Source organism: Rhipicephalus microplus, chromosome 5 (genome assembly GCF_043290135.1).
Source record: "Rhipicephalus microplus isolate Deutch F79 chromosome 5, USDA_Rmic, whole genome shotgun sequence".
NCBI classification, from domain to species: Eukaryota; Metazoa; Arthropoda; class Arachnida; order Ixodida; family Ixodidae; genus Rhipicephalus; species Rhipicephalus microplus.
In genome coordinates this window covers 103569636-103588925 of record NC_134704.1, presented here as the reverse complement: position 1 = coordinate 103588925, position 19290 = coordinate 103569636, and the positions used below count along the sequence as shown (strand labels likewise).

Sequence of the window (19290 nt, the reverse complement as noted above, 5' to 3'; positions counted from 1 at the left end):
ACACTTTATCTATGATTGTGGCAGTGGCTTTAAGAACAGGTAGCCTGGTTATGGCGCGTGTTTCTTTCATTGCTGCAGCCCTATCACCTAGAAGTACTTAATCTGCGGGTCTATAAGGTGTGCAAGTTGTCTCTACTGTCATCGGTAAGTAGCCTGAATCGTTTCCGACATCACTTTGCGTGCCGTCCGCGATGATGGGCACGGGCGAGTTATAGAGTTTTCTGACTAACTTCCCTCCGCTGTAATCACGATGCCTCTCACGATGCTGCTGGGGCTTGTGCGAATATTCTAGCTCAGTAGATCGGGCACCTTCGATGTTGCCTAGCACGACATCGTATAGAGGGTTATTCATGCATTTAACTCGCACGACACCGGTGAAGAATGGTGTGTCAATAGACACGATTGCCTCCGGCAAGTAGTGCACTGTTCTATCGAGCAGAAAAACCGGACTTGAAGTGCCCGTAAACTTCTCTTCCGGGACAAGCCTTTCTCGTACTACTACGGTGTTGCATCCAGTCTCTCGAAGTACAGATACAACTTTGCCCTCAAGCAATCCTCTCACTACAGGCAGAGTTCCGACATCAGCCACAGTTGGGTTAGGCGTCGACGTTGTATTTACGACTGGGATATTCTTCCCAGTCTGGGGTACGACGTGCCCTTCATCCGGTTTCTTCGGTGTGTCAGCGTTGTCTCCTTCTTTGGGTGACAGCATGCACGACGCCAACCGCTTTTCCTGGGTTCGAGTTGTCTCCGCAAACGAACCGTTTCTGCCACTTGATCAGCCTGTTGCTGACTGGTTATTTCTTGTCCGAGACCAACATTCAGACGCATGGTACCCTGTCTTATTGCACAAGAAACAGAGACTTTGGCCCTTAAGCTGGCGCTTAGCAGTTTCTGCTTTATGAGCATCTGCTGAGCTCTCCTTATACAGCTTGTCCTTGCCCAAATTCAACAAATCTTGGGCTTCCAGAAAGCAATCTGTGTTCTGCGCAAAAGAGTGGAATTTCTTACAGTTCCTCTCCTTCAGAAATACCCTCAGGGTGGGTGAGCATCCCTTCATGAACTGTTCTGAAATCATTACGTCGCGAAGAGCGTCATATGTTTTTTCGACATTTGCCAGCTCCATCCAACGGTCGAAACGACATGCTATGCGAGAAGCATAGTGGAGCCCCGTCTCCTTGTCTGTCCTCTGGTCTCGCCTTGTGAAATTTCTCGCGGTATCCTTCAGCCGTATACCGGAATCGTAACAGCAGTGTTGCCTTCACCTGATCATAGTCGGTGGCGGAAGCAGAGTCAAGTCAACTAATCACGGATAACGCCTCTCCCGTGAGACACAAGCTGAGCGAAAAGGCCCATTTGCTCCGAGGCCACTCCTGAGACACCGCGACACGCTCAAAACGCTGCAGATATGCGTCGAGCTCATCTCGCATCTCGTTGAACAGTGGCAATAGCTTTTGCGGGCCACAGCTATCCATTACAGCTGGGAAAGCTGCGTCGTCACTTACCGGTCGCCCTATCTATCCCGTATTCGAACCAGTCATCTGCTCTTGCAACTTTAGCTTCAACTGCAAAACGCGCTCCTCGGCTTGCAGCCGTTTTTCCTCCAGCGTTATCTTTTCTCGCTGCTCGTCGCGAACTTGCGCACGAAAGTCCCTTTCGATAACGCGCTCGGCGTCAACCCATTCCTGTAGTGCCGATCCCGTTAGACCCATGTCCGTTTCGATCGCGTGCAATTTCTCTAAATCCATCGGTTCGTCCCGCCCGTCTGGCTCTCGGCAAGAAGGAAAGGCCGATCTATCCTGGCACGCTCGCCAAAATTTGTGGGCAACTGTGGGTGCAGGTTAGCCATATGAGGACAGAGGACGTTCGAGGACAACGAGAGACTTTTATATACACGAAGACGGACAAGGGGATACACACAACATAAACTCACACATATATACACGCGTTCACGGTCCTACGCGGAAGGGACTTAATGTTCTTGTTCATCCACTCACGTTCTACTCTTGGAGCGTGAAGGTTGCGCTTGACCTTGAGCTCTCTGGTAGTCAGGAGGCGGTGTGCCTTGTGCTTGCGGAGTTCGTACCGAGGCGGGGCCCGGCCTAGAAGATAACCGCCAGGGGCATCCCAGTACGGTGGGCAACGCCTGGGCTTGCCTGCACACCACCGAGAACAGCGTACCGCCGACTGCCGCGAACAGACCTGGGACAGCGTCTCACTGCGAGACCAGAACAGGAGCTGGCCGTGACGAACGTTGCTTCAGACCAACGCGAGAATGAGGTGGGGCGATGTCCGGTCCAGGACGCACCCGAAAACTTCAACGCCGAGACGAGGCCTTGACACGGAGGGTCAGAACGAGCAGCCGGGGCGTGGCCCGAACTTATCCTTGCGCTCTGCCCTCTGGGGTTAGCCGAGCTGTCCCCGTGACTCGGGAGCTTTTCACGAGGTACGTGCACAAGCACGCGCATAGGCAAGCTCATAGTTTCACCGCTATCAACATCATGATGATTCCCACGCACCCTGAACTACTAAATCGGCCCCGCACACCGATTTTCTACGTCAAAGCATGACGCACACTCTCCAGGGCAGCGTTTTTGTACCACACTGTTAGATCCGTTTAATATTACTCAAAACACCGAAGAACGAGCCCTTAGATATACACCTCTTTTCCTTATATATATATATATATATATATATATATATATATATATATATATATATATATATATATATTGTTACGGTTAAAGTCGAAGGGTGCTTGTTCGGTATCTGCACCAGTTCACCTCTTTCTCTTTTTCTACTCTCTCGGCTCATACCCGTTGCATTTCACGGCTCCCAGACGAAGCCCGCTGGGCGAGTATGACTCATTCTGAATGTTGAGGGTGAAACCGTTTAAGGCGGGCGACATGTACCAGTTGAGTCCGGTTTGACCGACGGCCAGCTAATGTCAGCCGTGCTACTACGTATGTCAAATCGCTCAAGCGATCAACAATGACAAATGGGCCACTGTACTGAGGTAAAAACGTTTCGCATAGGCCCCGTTTACGTTGTGGCGTCCACAACCACACAAATTCTCCTTTGCACTTTGATACAGACTGATGGCGGCTGTAATAGCTTTCCTTTGATCGGTGTTGCGAAGCCACAGTACGAAGACGAGCAATACGCACGGCTTCTTCGGCTAGGCAGAGTGTCCTGGAGACAGAGTAGTCGCTATGGAAGTCAAATGGTAGAAAAGTGTCGTTGCAGCTTAACGGTGAACGCGTGTAAAGGAGGTAAAAATGACTGTAATATGTTGTATTATGTTTGGCCGTGTTATACGCATAAGTAATAAAGGGGAGAATATCGTCGTCCCAGTCCTTGTGGTCAGACGATACGTACATGTCCAACATGTTAGTCAGAGTTCTGTTCGTACGTTCTACCAGCCCATTCATCTGAGGGTGATACGAGGATGAATGGCGGAACTGCGAATTGCACAGACGAACCAGTTTTTCGACGGCGTCCGCATTTAACTGACGACCATGGTCACTAATGATCAGTCTGGGAGGGCCATGGGCCATGCCGAAGAATGATGAATCTAAGCAAAAACATGGCCGCGCACGCCACTCTCGAGGATGGTATCGCTGCAGTTTCTGCATAACGAGTCAGATGGTCGACGCACAATATCACCCATCGATGTATTTATTTATTTAACATACCTTACAGGCTCTCGTTAGAGCAAAGGGTAAGGGGGGCTTACAGAAAAAAAGAAAGAAAAATGAGAACGTATACAGTGCAAATATAGAAAAAAATGCAACATAACAGCGACACTAATAACAGTAATATAACAAGGAAAATACAGTCACCAAGTATATGCACATCCATACAAATGTCTATGAAGTGACGCTAGATGTAGTGAGAGAGTAGTTTCTCGCGGAACGCGTTGTTGTTAGTGACTGAAACTATCTCGTCGGGAAGATCATTCCACAGTGAGATTGCCTGTGGCAAAGCAGATAAGTTGAACGCGCGTGTTCTGCCAAAAATACGTTTAAAGCTGCGTTGATTTCACATGCGTGCAGACATGCGATCCGGTGTGTGTAGAGGGAAAGCGCATGGATTTGTGCTATTAATCTACTTGTAAAACAACACAAGGAGGGCTATCTTGCGGTGGATATCTAATGGTTGTAAACCAATCTCGCGTTTAATTTGAGATACACTGCTGTGACATTGGTAGTTCTGAGTGATGAAGCGGGCTGCTCTGTTTTGAATGGCTTCGATCATCTGTATTAAATAGTTTTGATAAGGTGACCAAACTGGTGAGGCATATTGTTGTTATACGAGCGTGGGAATGGGCCTAAAGGTTGATATCAACTTGATCAATTTGTATATGAGGAGGTGGCAGCGGATGGAGAAGACCTGGAGGAAAAGTCATAAGCCGCTTGTAGCGTTGGCATTGTTCGCAACTTCCGACATAGTGCTTGACTGTGTCCCGCATTCTGAGCCAGTGAAAGCGCTCTTGTGTCCTATTCAAATACAGATGAACCCCAGATGACCAGCTGTCGCATCGTCGTGCATGGCCTTCAGTATGTCAAATTGTAGGCTCTGTGGTACGACTAAAAGGAAGCGCGTGCCCTTTTTACCTCCTTTACGCACGTTCACCGTTAAGTTGCATCGATACTATTGTACCATTTGACTTCCATGGCGACTACTCTGTCTCCAGGACACTCTGCCTAGCCGAAGAAGCCCGGCGTATTGCTCGTCTTCGTATACTGTGGCTTCGCAACACCAATCAAAGGAAAGCTATGACAGCCGCCATTAGTCTGTGAAATACTGCAAAGGACATTCTGTGTGGGTGGGGACGCCACAACGTAAACGGGGCATATGCTAAAAGTTTTTACCTCAGTACAGTGGCCAATTCGTCATTGATGATCGCTTGAGCTATTTGACATACGTGGTAGCACGGCTGACATCAGCTGGCCGTCGGTCAAACCAGACCCAGCTGGTACATGTCGCCCGCCTTAAATGGTTTCATTCTCAGCATTCAGAATGATTCATACTCGCCCAGCGGGCTTCGTCTGGGAGCCGGGAAATGCAACGGGTATGTGCCGAGAGAGGAAAAGAGGTGAACTGGGCAGATGCCGACTTCATTACTACCGAACCATCAACTTCGCCCTGCTAATAAATCCCTCCGACTTTAACCGTAACAATATATATATATTGTAAGATAACATTCAGTACCCTCGAGACTCTTCTTTATTGTCTCGAATATGTGCCCCACAAGCTAAACTGGAGTGGTGATGATGAGTATGTACAGATGAAAAGATGAAGATGAAATGAGTAATAATGCTCACACTTATTTTCCCCGCGCATTTGAGCGGCTGGCCCGGCCGAGACTTAAGCGGGAAAGGTAGGGCGAACAAAGGGGTTAGGGCGTGAAACGTGAACTATCTCGGATGCATGGTAACGATGGTCCAAGGAACCCTCGACGGGAGTGACAAGGTAATTGACAGGAGATGTTCGTTCACTAACAACGTGAGGTCCGAGAAGGCGTGACTGAAACTTTTCACACAATCCGGGTGTACGAACAGGCGTCCAAAGTAGTACTTCATCTCCAGGACGCAAGGTGACGTCTTGACGAAAGCTGTCATAGCGTTGCTTGCGGTCTAGTTGACTGGCCTCCGTGTTAAGTTGAGCACGTTGCCGTGCGTCAGCGAGCCAGGAGACGAAATTTTCTGGCGTAGTCGTGGACGTTTTTGCCGTTACATTGACGAAAGAGGCGTAAATGGTGAATGGCGGCGCATGACCATGGAAGAAGAAGAAAGGTGAATACCCGGTGGTTCGTTGAACCGCGGTGTTGTGTGCAAACGTTACGAACGGCAAGATTTTGTCCCAGTTATCATGCTTCGATCCGACGTACATGGATATCAGGTCGGTTAGAGTCCGGTGGAATCGTTTTGTGAGGTTATTTATCTGCGGGTGGTACGCGAATGTGGTCTTATGAACTGTGCCACAAGTTTTTAGAATTTCATCAAGAATATATATAAATATAAATAAATAAATAAATAAATAAATATATATATATATATATATATATATATATATATATATATATATATATATATATAAAGGGAAAGAGGTGTATACCTAAGGGCTTGTTTTTCCGTGTTTTGACAGAATATTAATGAGATCTAAAAGACAAAAATGCCAAGGATTGTATAGGGGAAGTTATTAGAACCAATGTAATAAAAATATGAAGAAAAAAGTATATATATATATATATATATATATATATATATATATATATATATATATATATTGTAAGAATTCATTGGACGTCATCCTCATCTGTCAATAACCGTCATCAGTCTTCGCCAGTTCCTCTTCATCATCGGAGCCATTTTGCTGTTGCTTGAATAAAGCGTCAGCTGAACCCGTGGTATTTCAAGTGGTGGAGGTGCCGGGTAGTTGAGCCGGCGGGTGGTTCGGTTGGGCTTGCTCTTGCGTCATGGTGCTTTGCTGACGTAAGCGACGTCCCGAACGGAGCTCCAGGAGCTGGCTTTGGATGGAGAGAGGTCGAAGAGATCGGGAAACACCTTCCACCACTTGAAATACCACGGGTTCAGCTGACGCTTTATTCAAGCAACAGCAAAATGGCTCCAATGATGAAGAGGAACGGGCGAAGACTGATGATGGTTATTGACAGATGAGGATGACGTCCAATGAATTCTTACAATATATATATATATATATATATATATATATATATATATATATATATATATATATATATATATATATATATATATAATGGTTATAACACAACAGAGCGGTGTCAACAAGGATAAATGTACTTTCCCAACAGTTTATATTTATACTTGAAGACAACGCTCCCGTTGTGTTACCCATATCTTCACGAAGACAAACTGACCCATTGAAATAATAAATATTACTTTCCATATATATACTCGGGACAAGACGCGTCTTTGGCGAAAGTCAGCTGAGAGTCTCTATATAATTGATATCACAATAAAACAATTTTCACATGTTTTGTGGTTACTCAATTGACAAGTTACATTAAAATAAGGCTAATCTCACGTTTATTTCTCCTTAGATTACATGAGCTACAGAATTTACAATTTCGAGTACTATGATGAGAGGGAAAAGTGTGCAGTAATAAGCTTTATGGAAAAGTCATGTAAGTATGAATGCTTGTCTCTAGCTCTTTTAAATGCGAACGTATTTCCTAGTCAGGTTATGTCAGCATCCGGTCCGCAGTGTCCGTGTGCCAGCAGGTGATATCTCTACGCTCTCACTTCCTCTCCCATGGGAACAGCTGTGGGCGCGCGCTTGTCCTCGCCCCTAGCAACTGGAGCATGTTGTGCCAGAGAGTGTAGGTGCAGTTCTTCCCGCTTATTCTCTCGTTGTGTGCTCTCTCTCGTCCCTTCGCCCCATTCTATCGTCTGCTAGCGCCTCACTTTCGACCGTTCACTGGATGGACGCCTCTGAAGAGCACCCTTGAAATGTGTGCTCGACACGCCGCTGTAAAACGCCAATTGCGAGCCGAAAACGCTGGCGCCTCACTCTCCCGTCCGCTTGCTCCTCACTCTCGACCGTTCGCTGGCTGAGCGCCTCTCAAGGTGATGACAGACGTCGATGAAAGCGAATGTTTAGCAGCAATGGTATGCTCTCTCGGCGCGAAAAATTCATTCGCATTCCTTGAGATTTTCCTTCTGGGAAGTGGGGGTATTTTTGCTACTGAAGTTTGCTTCTTTTACAATGCCGCGAAATTAAATGTTTGTTTCCTACATGATAAACATTTATTCAAACAAAGAAATGACTTGATGTTTCTGCACAATGTGATTATCTAAAGCAATTTTTGTGATAATAATGTCATATGTACTTTATATTAAGGCCTAACAACGTTTTGAAGACAATCACTGGCGTGGCACATCGGTAAACGTTTCGAGAAGGTTATGTCTTCAAGATTTCTGCAGAAGCTTGTCTTGCTTTTGTGTTTTTTTCGATATCTAGCTCACTGGGCCAAGCACAGGAGCACGTATTAATAATTGACGCACCGACGCATCAGCTTTGCAAAGAGTTAAATGCTAACGCTCATGAAAAGCCATCCAGCGATGCTTGTCAAAGTGTGTGGGTCTGGTATTCTAGCAGGACAAACAATCAAATGCGTGTCGAGTTTATAACAAGGTTGTGTACTTTTGCCTGTGGTAAAGTTACCGAGTGCGATGAAGCACCAACGTATGCATGCATAAATTGTCGCCGAGAAAAGGCCACTGCTCAATATTATCGTGGAGATAATCTGTGGTATAATGCCATATTGGTAGTCAGCAAATATACAGCTTGATCCATTAACTGAAATCGCTTGTCGTGACGCACGTTCCTGTATTACATGACTGAAGCGAAACTTGGCAACTATGTGATCTCACGCGTGATTGACCCTTCACGTGTTCGGGTGTCTCGGAAGTATTTTAGGAGCCGGGCTTGTCACCAGCTCGTCTCATGTTGGCTGATCACGCTCAGAATCATGTGTTCAATACAGGCCTAATACAAGAATAAAAATGCTCAAATTCGGGTTTATATAAAGGAATGATGTCTAAATTGCTAACATTAATTGCCACATGTTTTTCTACCAAGCAGGGTCCAGGGTAAGGTAAACTGGATAGGGAGGCCTATACGATCATCACACACGCACACACACACACACCCACCCACACGCGTGCACACACACACCGTATATATATATATATATATATATATATATATATATATATATATATATATATATATATATATATATATATATATATATCATTTTAATACCTGTGATCGGCAGTCATGGCGCTATCTTCTGCCTGCTCGTCTTCCTAATTTTGGAGCGCCACACCGGCACATGTACTCCGAAATAACATATAAATGCTGCTAGCTTAATGACGATGTGTACATTTGACTGCGCGCCTGCACAAGTGATAACAACGTCATTGCGTTGGTAGCCTAGATCTGGTGTAAATAAACCTTGCAGAGATCAGATTGCAGGCACAGCTTCGAAAAATAGCTGTAGTCATTAGCTGAATTTTGATTATATACATGAGTGTTAGAGATGAGTTGTATTTGAATGCGTTACGCGCGCTTCTTGTTTGCCTAAATTATGCTTGTACAATTCTACCTAAATCATCTTGGACATAGCTAAGCACGAGAGGAATCTTGCGCGCGATAAGGTTACAATGTTGCCCAAACAATAACATTACGCCCGCAAGAAACGCAAACCACTCCGCTATAAACTACGCTGCACAATTTTTTTTCAAAAAAATGTGAAAATATTTTTTTTCTGAACACTGCGCAGCTCCAGCAGTGCTTAGCTCTTTTAAAGGACATGCTTATATTGAAAGATATGTACTGGAAGGATTTTACAAATGCCGTGTTTCTTAACTTTCTTTCTTTAAAGGTTTCATTAAGTGCGAATTTCACATCTGGCTGACTGGTGGCTCTGGATCTTATCATAATTGCTTGCTAGAATACGAGTACTTATGCGGACATCGGAAATATTACAACCTTTATAATCCTCGTGACTGCAAATTCTAGCAAACATAGGATTGTACTATTTCAAAACAGTTCGAAAGTTTTGCCGGGACATTAAATGTTCAAACATTGTCTGGAATGCTGTCCTTTCAATGTGACGTAAAACGGACAATTAATAAAGTCACATTTTTTGCAACGGAATACGTTTATTTTTTTGGAGAACATTCAAACGTGCATAGCTGCATGCCCAAGGCTGCTTGTTTTTTTGTTATATATATATATATATATATATATATATATATATATATATATATATATATATATATATATATATATATATATATATATATAAGCGCTTTCCTTGGCAAAGCCAAGGAAAGCGCTTAACTGCCATCTATATAGACAATACACCGTTTGCCGGTCCTCAGAGCTTCGAAACTTTAGTGCATTTTTGTGTCCAGAGGCGAGATAGGGCGACGGGCTCGTGTTGCGCTCTCACGGTTGTCGCCTCCACAAAGCGCCGGCTCCAGGGAGCGTGGTCTTTCCTGCTTCAGCGCTAATCAGACTCGTAATTCAGGAGGGAACGGAGGTCACTTCGCACGCTGACGCGGCCACCTTCACGAAAGGAGTGTGCTGGCTGACACACGATGCAGGAGGAAGGGTAACAGTTCTTCACGCTTGTCTTGTGTATTCTTCTGAGCTCGTTTTGTGCGTCTTTCTTTGTGTTTGAACAGCGCGCTTTAAGTGCCGGGATGTGAACGGGGTTATCCCGCGCTCGTTTTGTGTATGCTGGTTTCGTGCGTGCTTTCTGCTTGAGGAGTGCGCTGCAGGTTTCGAGCTGCTTGTTGTTACTGACGTGACTTTTGCAACGCGCTGCTGTTGCGAAACACTGCGTAGCCAACGCCTAACTACCCCCGTAAAGACATGTTTCTCTTTCGTGTTATACCGATTCCTATGTAATGGGATCAGCCGCGTTTTTTTTTCGTGGCTGCTTCAGCTATGAGAAATTCACACTTACACGGATATCTGTAAGATTTACGAATAAAAAGTGAAACACAAAAATGGCCCCGTATCTGCATGTTACACTGCAAACGTCGTCGAAAGACGATAGTCTCGCGTCTGGAGAAAGTGAACAAAACTTTTATTTGATGTTCTGCGCAAGACAATCAGTGAATGGTATGCTGGAGGCGCTGCGTTAAAGTGCCTCGAGCGTGCAGCGGAGGCGAACGAGCGCATCAAGTCACGTCACACGTGAGACATGAGCGCTATCTGGCAGTTATCATGGAAAACAAAGCGCGCGACGTGCGCGCCTGTTTCGGAGGCGACAAGGTGTACAACGCAAGGCGATGGGTAATGATTGATATGTGGGGTTTAACGTCCCAAAACCACCATATGATTATGAGAGACGCCATAGTTGAGGGCTCCGAAAATTTCGACCACCTGGAGTTCTTTAACGTGCACCTAAATCTGAGCTCATATGTCTACAACGTTTCCGCCTCCATCGAAATGCAGCTGCCACCACCTAGATTCGATCCCGCGACCTGCGGGTCAGCAGCCGAGTACCTTAGCCACTAGACCACCACGGCGGGGCCGAGGCGACGGGTATAGGCGTAACAGCCGTGTCTGTTAGCAAAGCGTTGGAAACACTTGCCGTTTTGTGCAAGCGTTACATTGTAAGCGCAGCGTGATAAACGCTATGGTCTTTAGAATTACTTATGTATGCCTTTTCTAGTAAAAAGACACGCATACAGAATATTGGCGTGTTGTTATGGTGCCTCAGATATGCGAAATAATTGCTTTTTGATTGACAATCGCACAAGTATGAACACTGAATTTAGAGCAATATTGGTGAGCGCTGCGTATGGGGTCGGCTGTTTACGGTATTGTTTGGTGCCCTTTGGGGTATCAAGTAGTGCACACAAACAGACAAATGTACAGACAGAATGACTTATAGGCGGACAGACAGACCTAAATTTTTGCGTTGAAGGTCGCAAAGAAAGACTATAGTCTTCAATAATATATAGGCGATAATGTCCTACAGGAAATAAAATTGTAAAGAAGAGAACTGAAGATGACAGTGGCAGTGATGGTGGTGGTGGTGAAACATTTAATAACCAATAAATGGTTACAAAGAGGTGATTGGGTTGGGGCCTTATTGGCCTCCTACCCTCATAGCACTAGGTGCACCCCTATTCCGGAGCTCCATTGGCAAGCAACGCCGCCCGCGCCCGTTCAACCAGGTCTTGACAGCAGAGCAGGGCCGCCTCCCAGTCCTCTCTCGTAAGGTTGGGGTTGGGGGGGATAGATGGATTAGACTGACACGCCCAGACGATGTGAGAAGGTGTCAGCCAGCTCACCACAGAGCTGGCACGTGCCATCAAAGGATGAATTGAAATGTTTTAGCACCACCGGGCACAGTACAGTATTGTAAACAGTTTTAAAAGGAGGCGCTCGTCAGCGTGATGCAGTCCTTTACAAAGGTCTGGATAGCGCCGGTGCTCCTCCTTGTAGTAATTGGTAATATCTTTGAATGAAAGGGCCGAATTGTCTGATTGCGAGTAGGCTTCCAAAGACAGGGAGATAGCCCGGGAAGAGAGTGCGCGGGCGGCCTGATCGGCCTGTTCGTTACTCCTGAGTCCTTGGTGGCCGGGTACCCAAACCAGATTTCGCGGAGTGTGATTAACGTATCGGCAGCTAGGTTCCAGTATGCGCTGAGCAAGCGGCGAAGCCCACCCTAGCTGATAGTTCCGACAGGACCCTCGTGAGTCGGTGATGCTATGTTTAGAAGAGGGATAGGTGAGAGCCAGAGCGATGGCAATCTCCTCCGCGTGTGTTGTGCTGTAGGCTTTGAAAGTGAGCCCGTTTACGGTGTTTGTGTTGTGTATAAGTGGGACCATATACCACCCCCCATGGTGCGGGCCGGCAACGTCCACGTAGCACACGTGTTCCTCTTGACCAAAGTGTCGCTGCAACGCTTCCGCGCGCGCCTGGTGGCGACCACTGTGGTTTTCTTTGGAAATGTTGCGGGGAAGGGTCGGACCAGGAGGGCGCGTCTCCAAGGTTCGGACACTCTCACCCTCTCCTCAATATAGTAATCGTGTTTGATGTGTATTCGGTCCAAGAGGCGGCGACCGGAAAGGGTCTGTGCAAGGCGCGTGTATTGGTTAACGAGGTGGGCTTCTAGAAGTTCTCGGTAGGTATTCACCACGCCTGGGGCCAGAAGTCTCCGGTTGGACGTAGTGATAGGGTGGTCGAGAGCCCGCTTGATAACTTTACGATGGATTACCTCGAGTTGATCATCCTCGTGTTTGCGTAGATGCAAGTAGGGAGTCGAGTAGAGTATTCTACTCGTTACGAAAGCATCGGCAAGCGCATTGCATCCCTGCTTCGTAATCCGCCCCGCTTTTTGGAGACCCGGTGGACCATATGGCCCACCTGGTCTCCCACCGTGCGAAGTTTGGCTATTGTGGTGTCGGCCTTGCGTTGGTGGTGTATGAAGAGGCCAAGGTCGCGGATCTCCTTGGCCTCACGGATCGGTCCAGAGAGAAGACTGATATGGAGCTGAGTTGTGTCCTGAGAGGAGGGACGTACGTGCACAAATTCTGACTTAGCCGGAGCACACTGGAGTCCGCAGTAGGTTGCGCAGTCGTCGACTACAGTCGCTGCTGCTTGCAGGCATGACTCCATGCGACCAGGTTACCTTGCGTGGCCCAGATCGTGATATCATCCACGTAAAGAGCGTGATGTATCCCTAGTAGAGAAGCCGATTTGGGGGGAAGATGAAGCATGGCTATATTAAGTAGGAGGGGAGAGAGGACCGCGCCTTGAGGAGTTCCCCTCGAGCCGATGACGTAAGGCCCATGTTCCTCATCTTGTATGCGTATGTAGGCTTGACGGTCTGTAAGAAACTGTCTAACATAATTGAATGTTTTATAATGACAGTTGGTATGGTTGAGGTGGTCAAGGATTACCTCATGCTTCACGTCGTCAAATGCCCCTTTAAGATCCAAGGCCAGGACTACCTTGCCAATGTGGGACCATTCAACAGGATCTAATATGTCATAGTACAGCTGTAAAAGTATATCTTGGGCTGACTTCTGAGGGCGGAAACCAAACATGGTGTCCGCAAAAGTGTGCTGTGTTTCTGGAAACTCGGAGAGTCTGTCGCGCACAATCGTTTCCATCAGCTTGCGGACACAAGACGTGAGGGAGATGGGGTGAAGGTTCTCCACGTCAATAGGTTTACCTGCTTTCGGGATGAAGATCACGAGAGCTGATTTCCATAGAGAGAGAGGAGGTAGAGTAGGCTGCGTCGGGAAGATTGGCCAACAGTTTGACCGTAACCTGGTCACGCCCGGGTGCAGTGTCACGCTTCATCTTACGTAAGGCCGCCTGGAGGTCGTCGAGCTGAAACGGGGTGTCGAACTGCGTGTTCTTTTTGCCTGCATAAGAGTATGCGGCCGTCCGGGGGTCCTTGATGGTGTACATGTATCGGTGCCTGAGCGTGTGTGCCAGCTGTATTGTCGTTCTTGTAAGGTTGTGCTTGACCTTATGTAAGTAACGTTGAGTTACTGTGCGTGTTTGTGTTGGATCGATGAGAGTGCGAAACAGGCGCCACGTGTTGCGACGAGACATCTGGCGTGCAGCCGTGTTGCACCTGTCCACCCAGTTAGTGTCGGCTAGCTGAGCAGCATATTCCGCGGCTTGCTCCGCGAGTTCTAGGATGCGTTTCTTGAGGCGTCTGTTATGTTTTTGTTTTTTACATCGTTTGGTGAGGCTGCGGCGGGCCTGCCAAAGATGGAGGAGATGGTTGTCCACGTCCGTTTGAGTTTCCGTGAGCTGTATCAGCCGTTCGTGTTGTTTCAGTGCAGACGTCAGTGATTTAGGCCAGGTGTCGTATCCCGACTGGAGAGGGTCTACAATAGGTAGAGTGGTGCGGAAAGTTGTCCAGTCTTGGATATGAGCTTGTGTAAGTGGGCGTTATAAGGGACGCGTGTACATGGTTGTGTTTAATACACAATGATCACTACCGAGAGTGTCCTGTGTGTTCAGCTAGTCGGCATGGCGTATGTTGCGTGTAATTGTGTGGTCCGGGCAAGTATCTCGTTGAACACAGTTGCCTACACGTGTTGGGCTGGTGGGATCAGTGTGGAGGGTGAGTCCACATGTAGAAAGAAGTTCGGCAAGCTTCCTTCCATGCGTGTCCTCTCGCGGGTAACCCCATAACCTGCTTGGGGCATTGAAGTCGCTGACAATCAGGAGGGGGTCTCTTCCTGCCACCTGCATAGCTTGTGTGAAAGTTTCGCTGAACGTGACGTTCTTAAGGTTTGGGGGACAGTAAATGTTTAAAATATGAACAGGTGGGTCAGATCGCCTTATGGGGAGCACCGACGCCATCGTGTATGGGACAAGCGGTGTTGTGGTGATTGTGACTTCCTGGGCGGTATATTGCCTGTGAACAAGTATACATGTCTCCGGGTTGTGTTAATTGTGGTGTATTTGTGAGTTTGACGTCCGTGCCGGGTTCTTGAAGGGCAACCACGGCAACGAGAAACTCAAAAGTCTCAAGATAGAGGTGGAAATGAGCCCGCTTATTGTGGTATTTGAGACCTCTGCAGTTCCACTGTGTTAGTAACAACGGCTGAGTTACTCTGGCTAGCGACCTAGGGTTGGGGGCCATGTTCGGAGATGGAGGGTGGGGTTGTGTTAAGATTACTCAGCTCACTGCACCCTGTGCTGACGTGCTGGAGTCTTCAGAAAAGTCAGACTCATCTGGAGTCACTCTGTTAAATTTTGAGGGGCGATTAACGTTCCTAATGGGCTCTACGCGCTTAAGGACGCGTGGATTGTCTTGTATCCACTTTTGCATAATGTGGGTTACAGTTTGTGTCACCTGTGCGATGACAGTCTCCATCTGACGCGCGATGGTGTCGTGGATAATTTTGGGGAGGTCAGCCAATTGTGTTTCTATTGCATTCACCTGGGTTTCCAGGGCCGCGACGTGACTCTACAGTAGTAGGAATCTCCCTGTCTGTTATCTTTTTCTCTTCGTTGCTCAGCGAGGCCTGAGTAGCGGGATTGGTTCTGAGCGAGTCAAGTTCACTGGCTAGTTTTTCGTTCTGCGATCGCAAAAGGGCGATATCGTGCCTGAGTTTTTGTGTTTCGGTAGTACTTGTGGGAGAAGGTGGAGAGGAGGGAGAGGAGGCGACCCCCGCCCAACTTCCTTCCTTGGGTTGGTTGCGTGCAGCGTTGCCAGATGGAGCTCCGAGAGCTGGAGATCCCGCCGCGCCAGGTGGCAGCGTTGCCGTTGCTGCTTTGCCAGGGGTTGGCGCCTTGCCAGTTGAGCGGCGCTTTGGTTTTGTCGGGGTCCCCGATGTCCTGGACCCTGCTTGCTGAAGCCTGACGAATTTTTCGGTACATTCGCGGAAGCTGATGAGGTGCGGACCCCCGCAAATTATGCACGTTGGGTTGCATTCGTGGGGGGCCATCCCCTCAGGACCAGCGCCCAGGTTTTGGCCACAAAGGTTGCAGTTTTCCGTGACCTAGTTGGGACAGATATCCGCCCGGTGCCCCAGTGCGCCACAGCGGTAGCACGGTGGCACTGTCTACTTGTACTCCCGGACGGGAGTCAGTTCAGCGTTATAGTGGACGAAACGCGGAACGTTCCTTCCCGAGAAAGTCAACACAGCTACGTTGGAGTTCCCCAGCTTACGCGCATAGACCAGTTCATCACCACGCCACTGCACACTATGTTTCAGGGACGCACTGGTTTCGAGGTTGTGCACAGAAATCACGCCGTGACACACATCATTGGTGAGCTTGAGGTGACCGCGAAGTGGCAGCGGTCCTTTGCTGGTGTTGATTTGAAAGTCCGACAGCAGTTTCTGAACCACGTCGTTATTCTGGGTGCCACAGATGATGATGTTTTGCTCCCAATTGGGAGGAATGGTGATGTCATTCATGTGCTGCCTTCCGATGAGTTGGGAAATGGCAGCGCTGAGCTCACCTTGTTGAAACGCTCTCTTGAGGGCCACTGTGATGCGTGGCTTGAGCACGATCACGTAGTCGCCGGGGTTCACCCTGACCGTTGGTTTTGGCGTCCACTTGGAGACTGGTGAAGTCTTTTGTGGAATTTTAGGAGATGGAGCACGAGCGTCTCGAGTGGTTGGATCGTTGAGAGGAGTTTTCAGTGCAGACGCTCTTCCGCGTTTCTTCGGCGACGACGCCGTCCCTCAACGAGTTGAAAAATGTCGGCTTGCTCCGCCGAAATGGTGGATGGGCCGTCGTCTGATTGATTTGTCGGAATACATGACCACGACAGAGTCCTAGGGTTGTAGCCACGTTGTTCAGGCAGCGCCATGTTGAAGAGTTGACTGAGGGGCGTCTCCGCAACCAGCATCGGCGGAGCCGCAGCCGTGAGGCTTAGCTCGTTCGCTACGTTGTGATGCGAAGTTGCTCGAAGTGGCCGAAAATTGGGCGCACCTGGGTAAGATCGTTGCCTCCAGAATCTTGCTGACTTTGCAGATGCAGTCGCACAAGTTTTAGAGCAGCCGCATTGAAAAGAGCTTGGTTCCAGCCGAAACATGACGGAGCCGATGAGTGTCGCGTCCGATCACTTCGCGAAGTGCTGGTGGCAGTGATGCAGCTAATAGTCCCAGAAAAATTATGAACCTAGGCCACAGTGTAATATACAAGCACTGTAGGTGGGGACACCCGCGAGACGCGAGCGACCAGATAAAGTAACAGCGACGCGCGTTTGTCGGACCACTGCCAGCAGCGTACCTATCGGCGAGTAGACGCAACTAGAAGACAGAAAGAGGCGTTGCTATTACAACCGGTCCTTCATGGAAAATTTGAATGAAATGGTACAGGAGCGTTGTTCGTGCCAAAGAGTGAAAATCGATTACTGGTGTCTGCAAGCATGAGAGGGGCTTGAGTCACGTCGAGGGCACGATCTACACGCTTCTCTATAGAACGCATTTCGATATTTGAAGCGGTTCTCACACGTCTCGTGAACTTAATACTGCTTGGGGAGTAACATTTACGCACATAACTGATATGCTTTCCAAAATTTTGCATCAAGCGGTTCTTTATTTAAATGGGCTAGTTTTCGTGCTCTCGCTGATGGTAAGCCGCGCACTCGTATCGGCAAGATAGATCTGCGAAGCGTGCGGGCGGCGTGAGGGGACGCACATGCTTTTGATGACGAGCAAAGCAGAACTCGAATATGAGCACGTGACTGCCCGTAAAAAAGAAAAGCAACCACTCAAATACCTTGACCAATTTGTTGGCGTGCATTACATAGATACCGTCCGGTCTTGCGCCAAATTCTATTTTCGTGGCTCTATTGATAACTATACAGCGAAAAGTTCACGACTGCGCGATTACCCGCTCGGAGACAAGTTTACGGAGGACCCTGCACCTGTCTTCTCGCTGAATTTACCATCCTTTCTTACCATGCATGGAAAGAGGATTACAGTATTTTTTTCGCATTGAACAATCAGTGGACCTTTTTAGGAATGGCACTGGAAGCATGCTCACAAAAAGCAGTGAATGCATCACGCAATACAGTAAAGAAAAAGCTCACCACGTCTGTAACAGGAAAAACACTGTTTATTTTACGTATCATTGTATTGCATAAGCATAAAAGAAATGGTCGTGCAGCAAAAATTATTCACATTCACGACAAATCATCTCATTTGGGAAGTGTTTGCTGCAGACTGCATCCTTTGTACTGAGTGAACAGTCCTTCCTGCAAACCTCTCGAGTCCATGTTTTGTGGCGTTCGGGATCACCAGGAACATTGAATAATATTACTTTTTTCTTGGCACGTGGGGTAACCTCACCGCCAACAATTAATGAAGCACTTTCTTCCTATATTAACTCAGTGTGTGAACATCTTTCAGCCCGTCTCATTTAAGGCTGCTCAACACATCACTAGTTCATTCTGCAAACGGGAATAATGAAACACCACTCATTACTTCGTGAAACGCGTCAATTGCACGCTAGCGACTGAAGTGGCCGAATGACTTTTTTTTGTGAGTGAAAGTGCAACACTGCTGCTGCACAAATATCCAGCCGGAACACTTGGTGTCTCTTTCGCGCCTTAATTGATCCGACCCGAACCAGATCCGAGATACAAAAACATCTCCAACGGGCTATCAATGCCTTCGATGGAGACACTTCATAATTAGCACGCAAACAACGCGATCACTACCTCTGTGTCCGACGTGACATACAAGGGCCAGCGTACTCGTATGCAGGTTCCAAGAACGCGGAGTTGGATCAGCTGTTTCGGCTCCATGACCTGAAGGCGGCCCTTGCTAAAATGAAGCGAGGAACGGCACCGCGGAAAGACAAAGTAACAGTGAAATTACTTGCCAATCTCCCAGACCATGCGTATGATGCACTCCTCGCGTACATAAACACTATCTGGCTTGGTGGAACATCCCTCCCAGTCGAATGTAAGACTGCCTTGGTCACTTTTATTCCAAAAGCCGGCAAAGCCATGAAAACGTATAACCTTCGCCTCATCTCTCTCATGTCTTGTGCCGAAAAGCTGATGGAGACTACGGTGTGAGATCGGCTATCCGAGCTTTTTGGAAAACCAACACGTACTTCCTGACAACATGTTCGGGTTCCGCCCGCCCCGGTCTACACAGGATGTCTTGCTTCAGTTAGACCGCAAAATTCTAAATCCCGTCGATTACCTCCTTATGACAAGGCATTACTCGCCTTCGACAAAAAGGAGCTTTCGACAACATCACACATTACATTATT

At 47.8% G+C, this 19290-nt stretch overlaps 1 protein-coding gene across 1 annotated transcript in view; it reads left to right on the top strand.

Moving 5' to 3' along the window:
* The window catches only part of LOC119173402 (uncharacterized), a 33743-nt gene extending 24032 nt beyond the window's left edge, over window positions 1–9711 (top strand). Inside the window, exons 5-6 of the mRNA XM_075895837.1 lie at window positions 7088–7171; window positions 9437–9711. Of these exons, the coding sequence (XP_075751952.1) occupies window positions 7088–7171; window positions 9437–9573 (221 nt within the window). The 3' untranslated portion in view covers window positions 9574–9711. The remainder of the gene's footprint in view (window positions 1–7087; window positions 7172–9436) is intronic.
* The last annotated feature ends 9579 nt before the right edge of the window (window positions 9712–19290 follow it).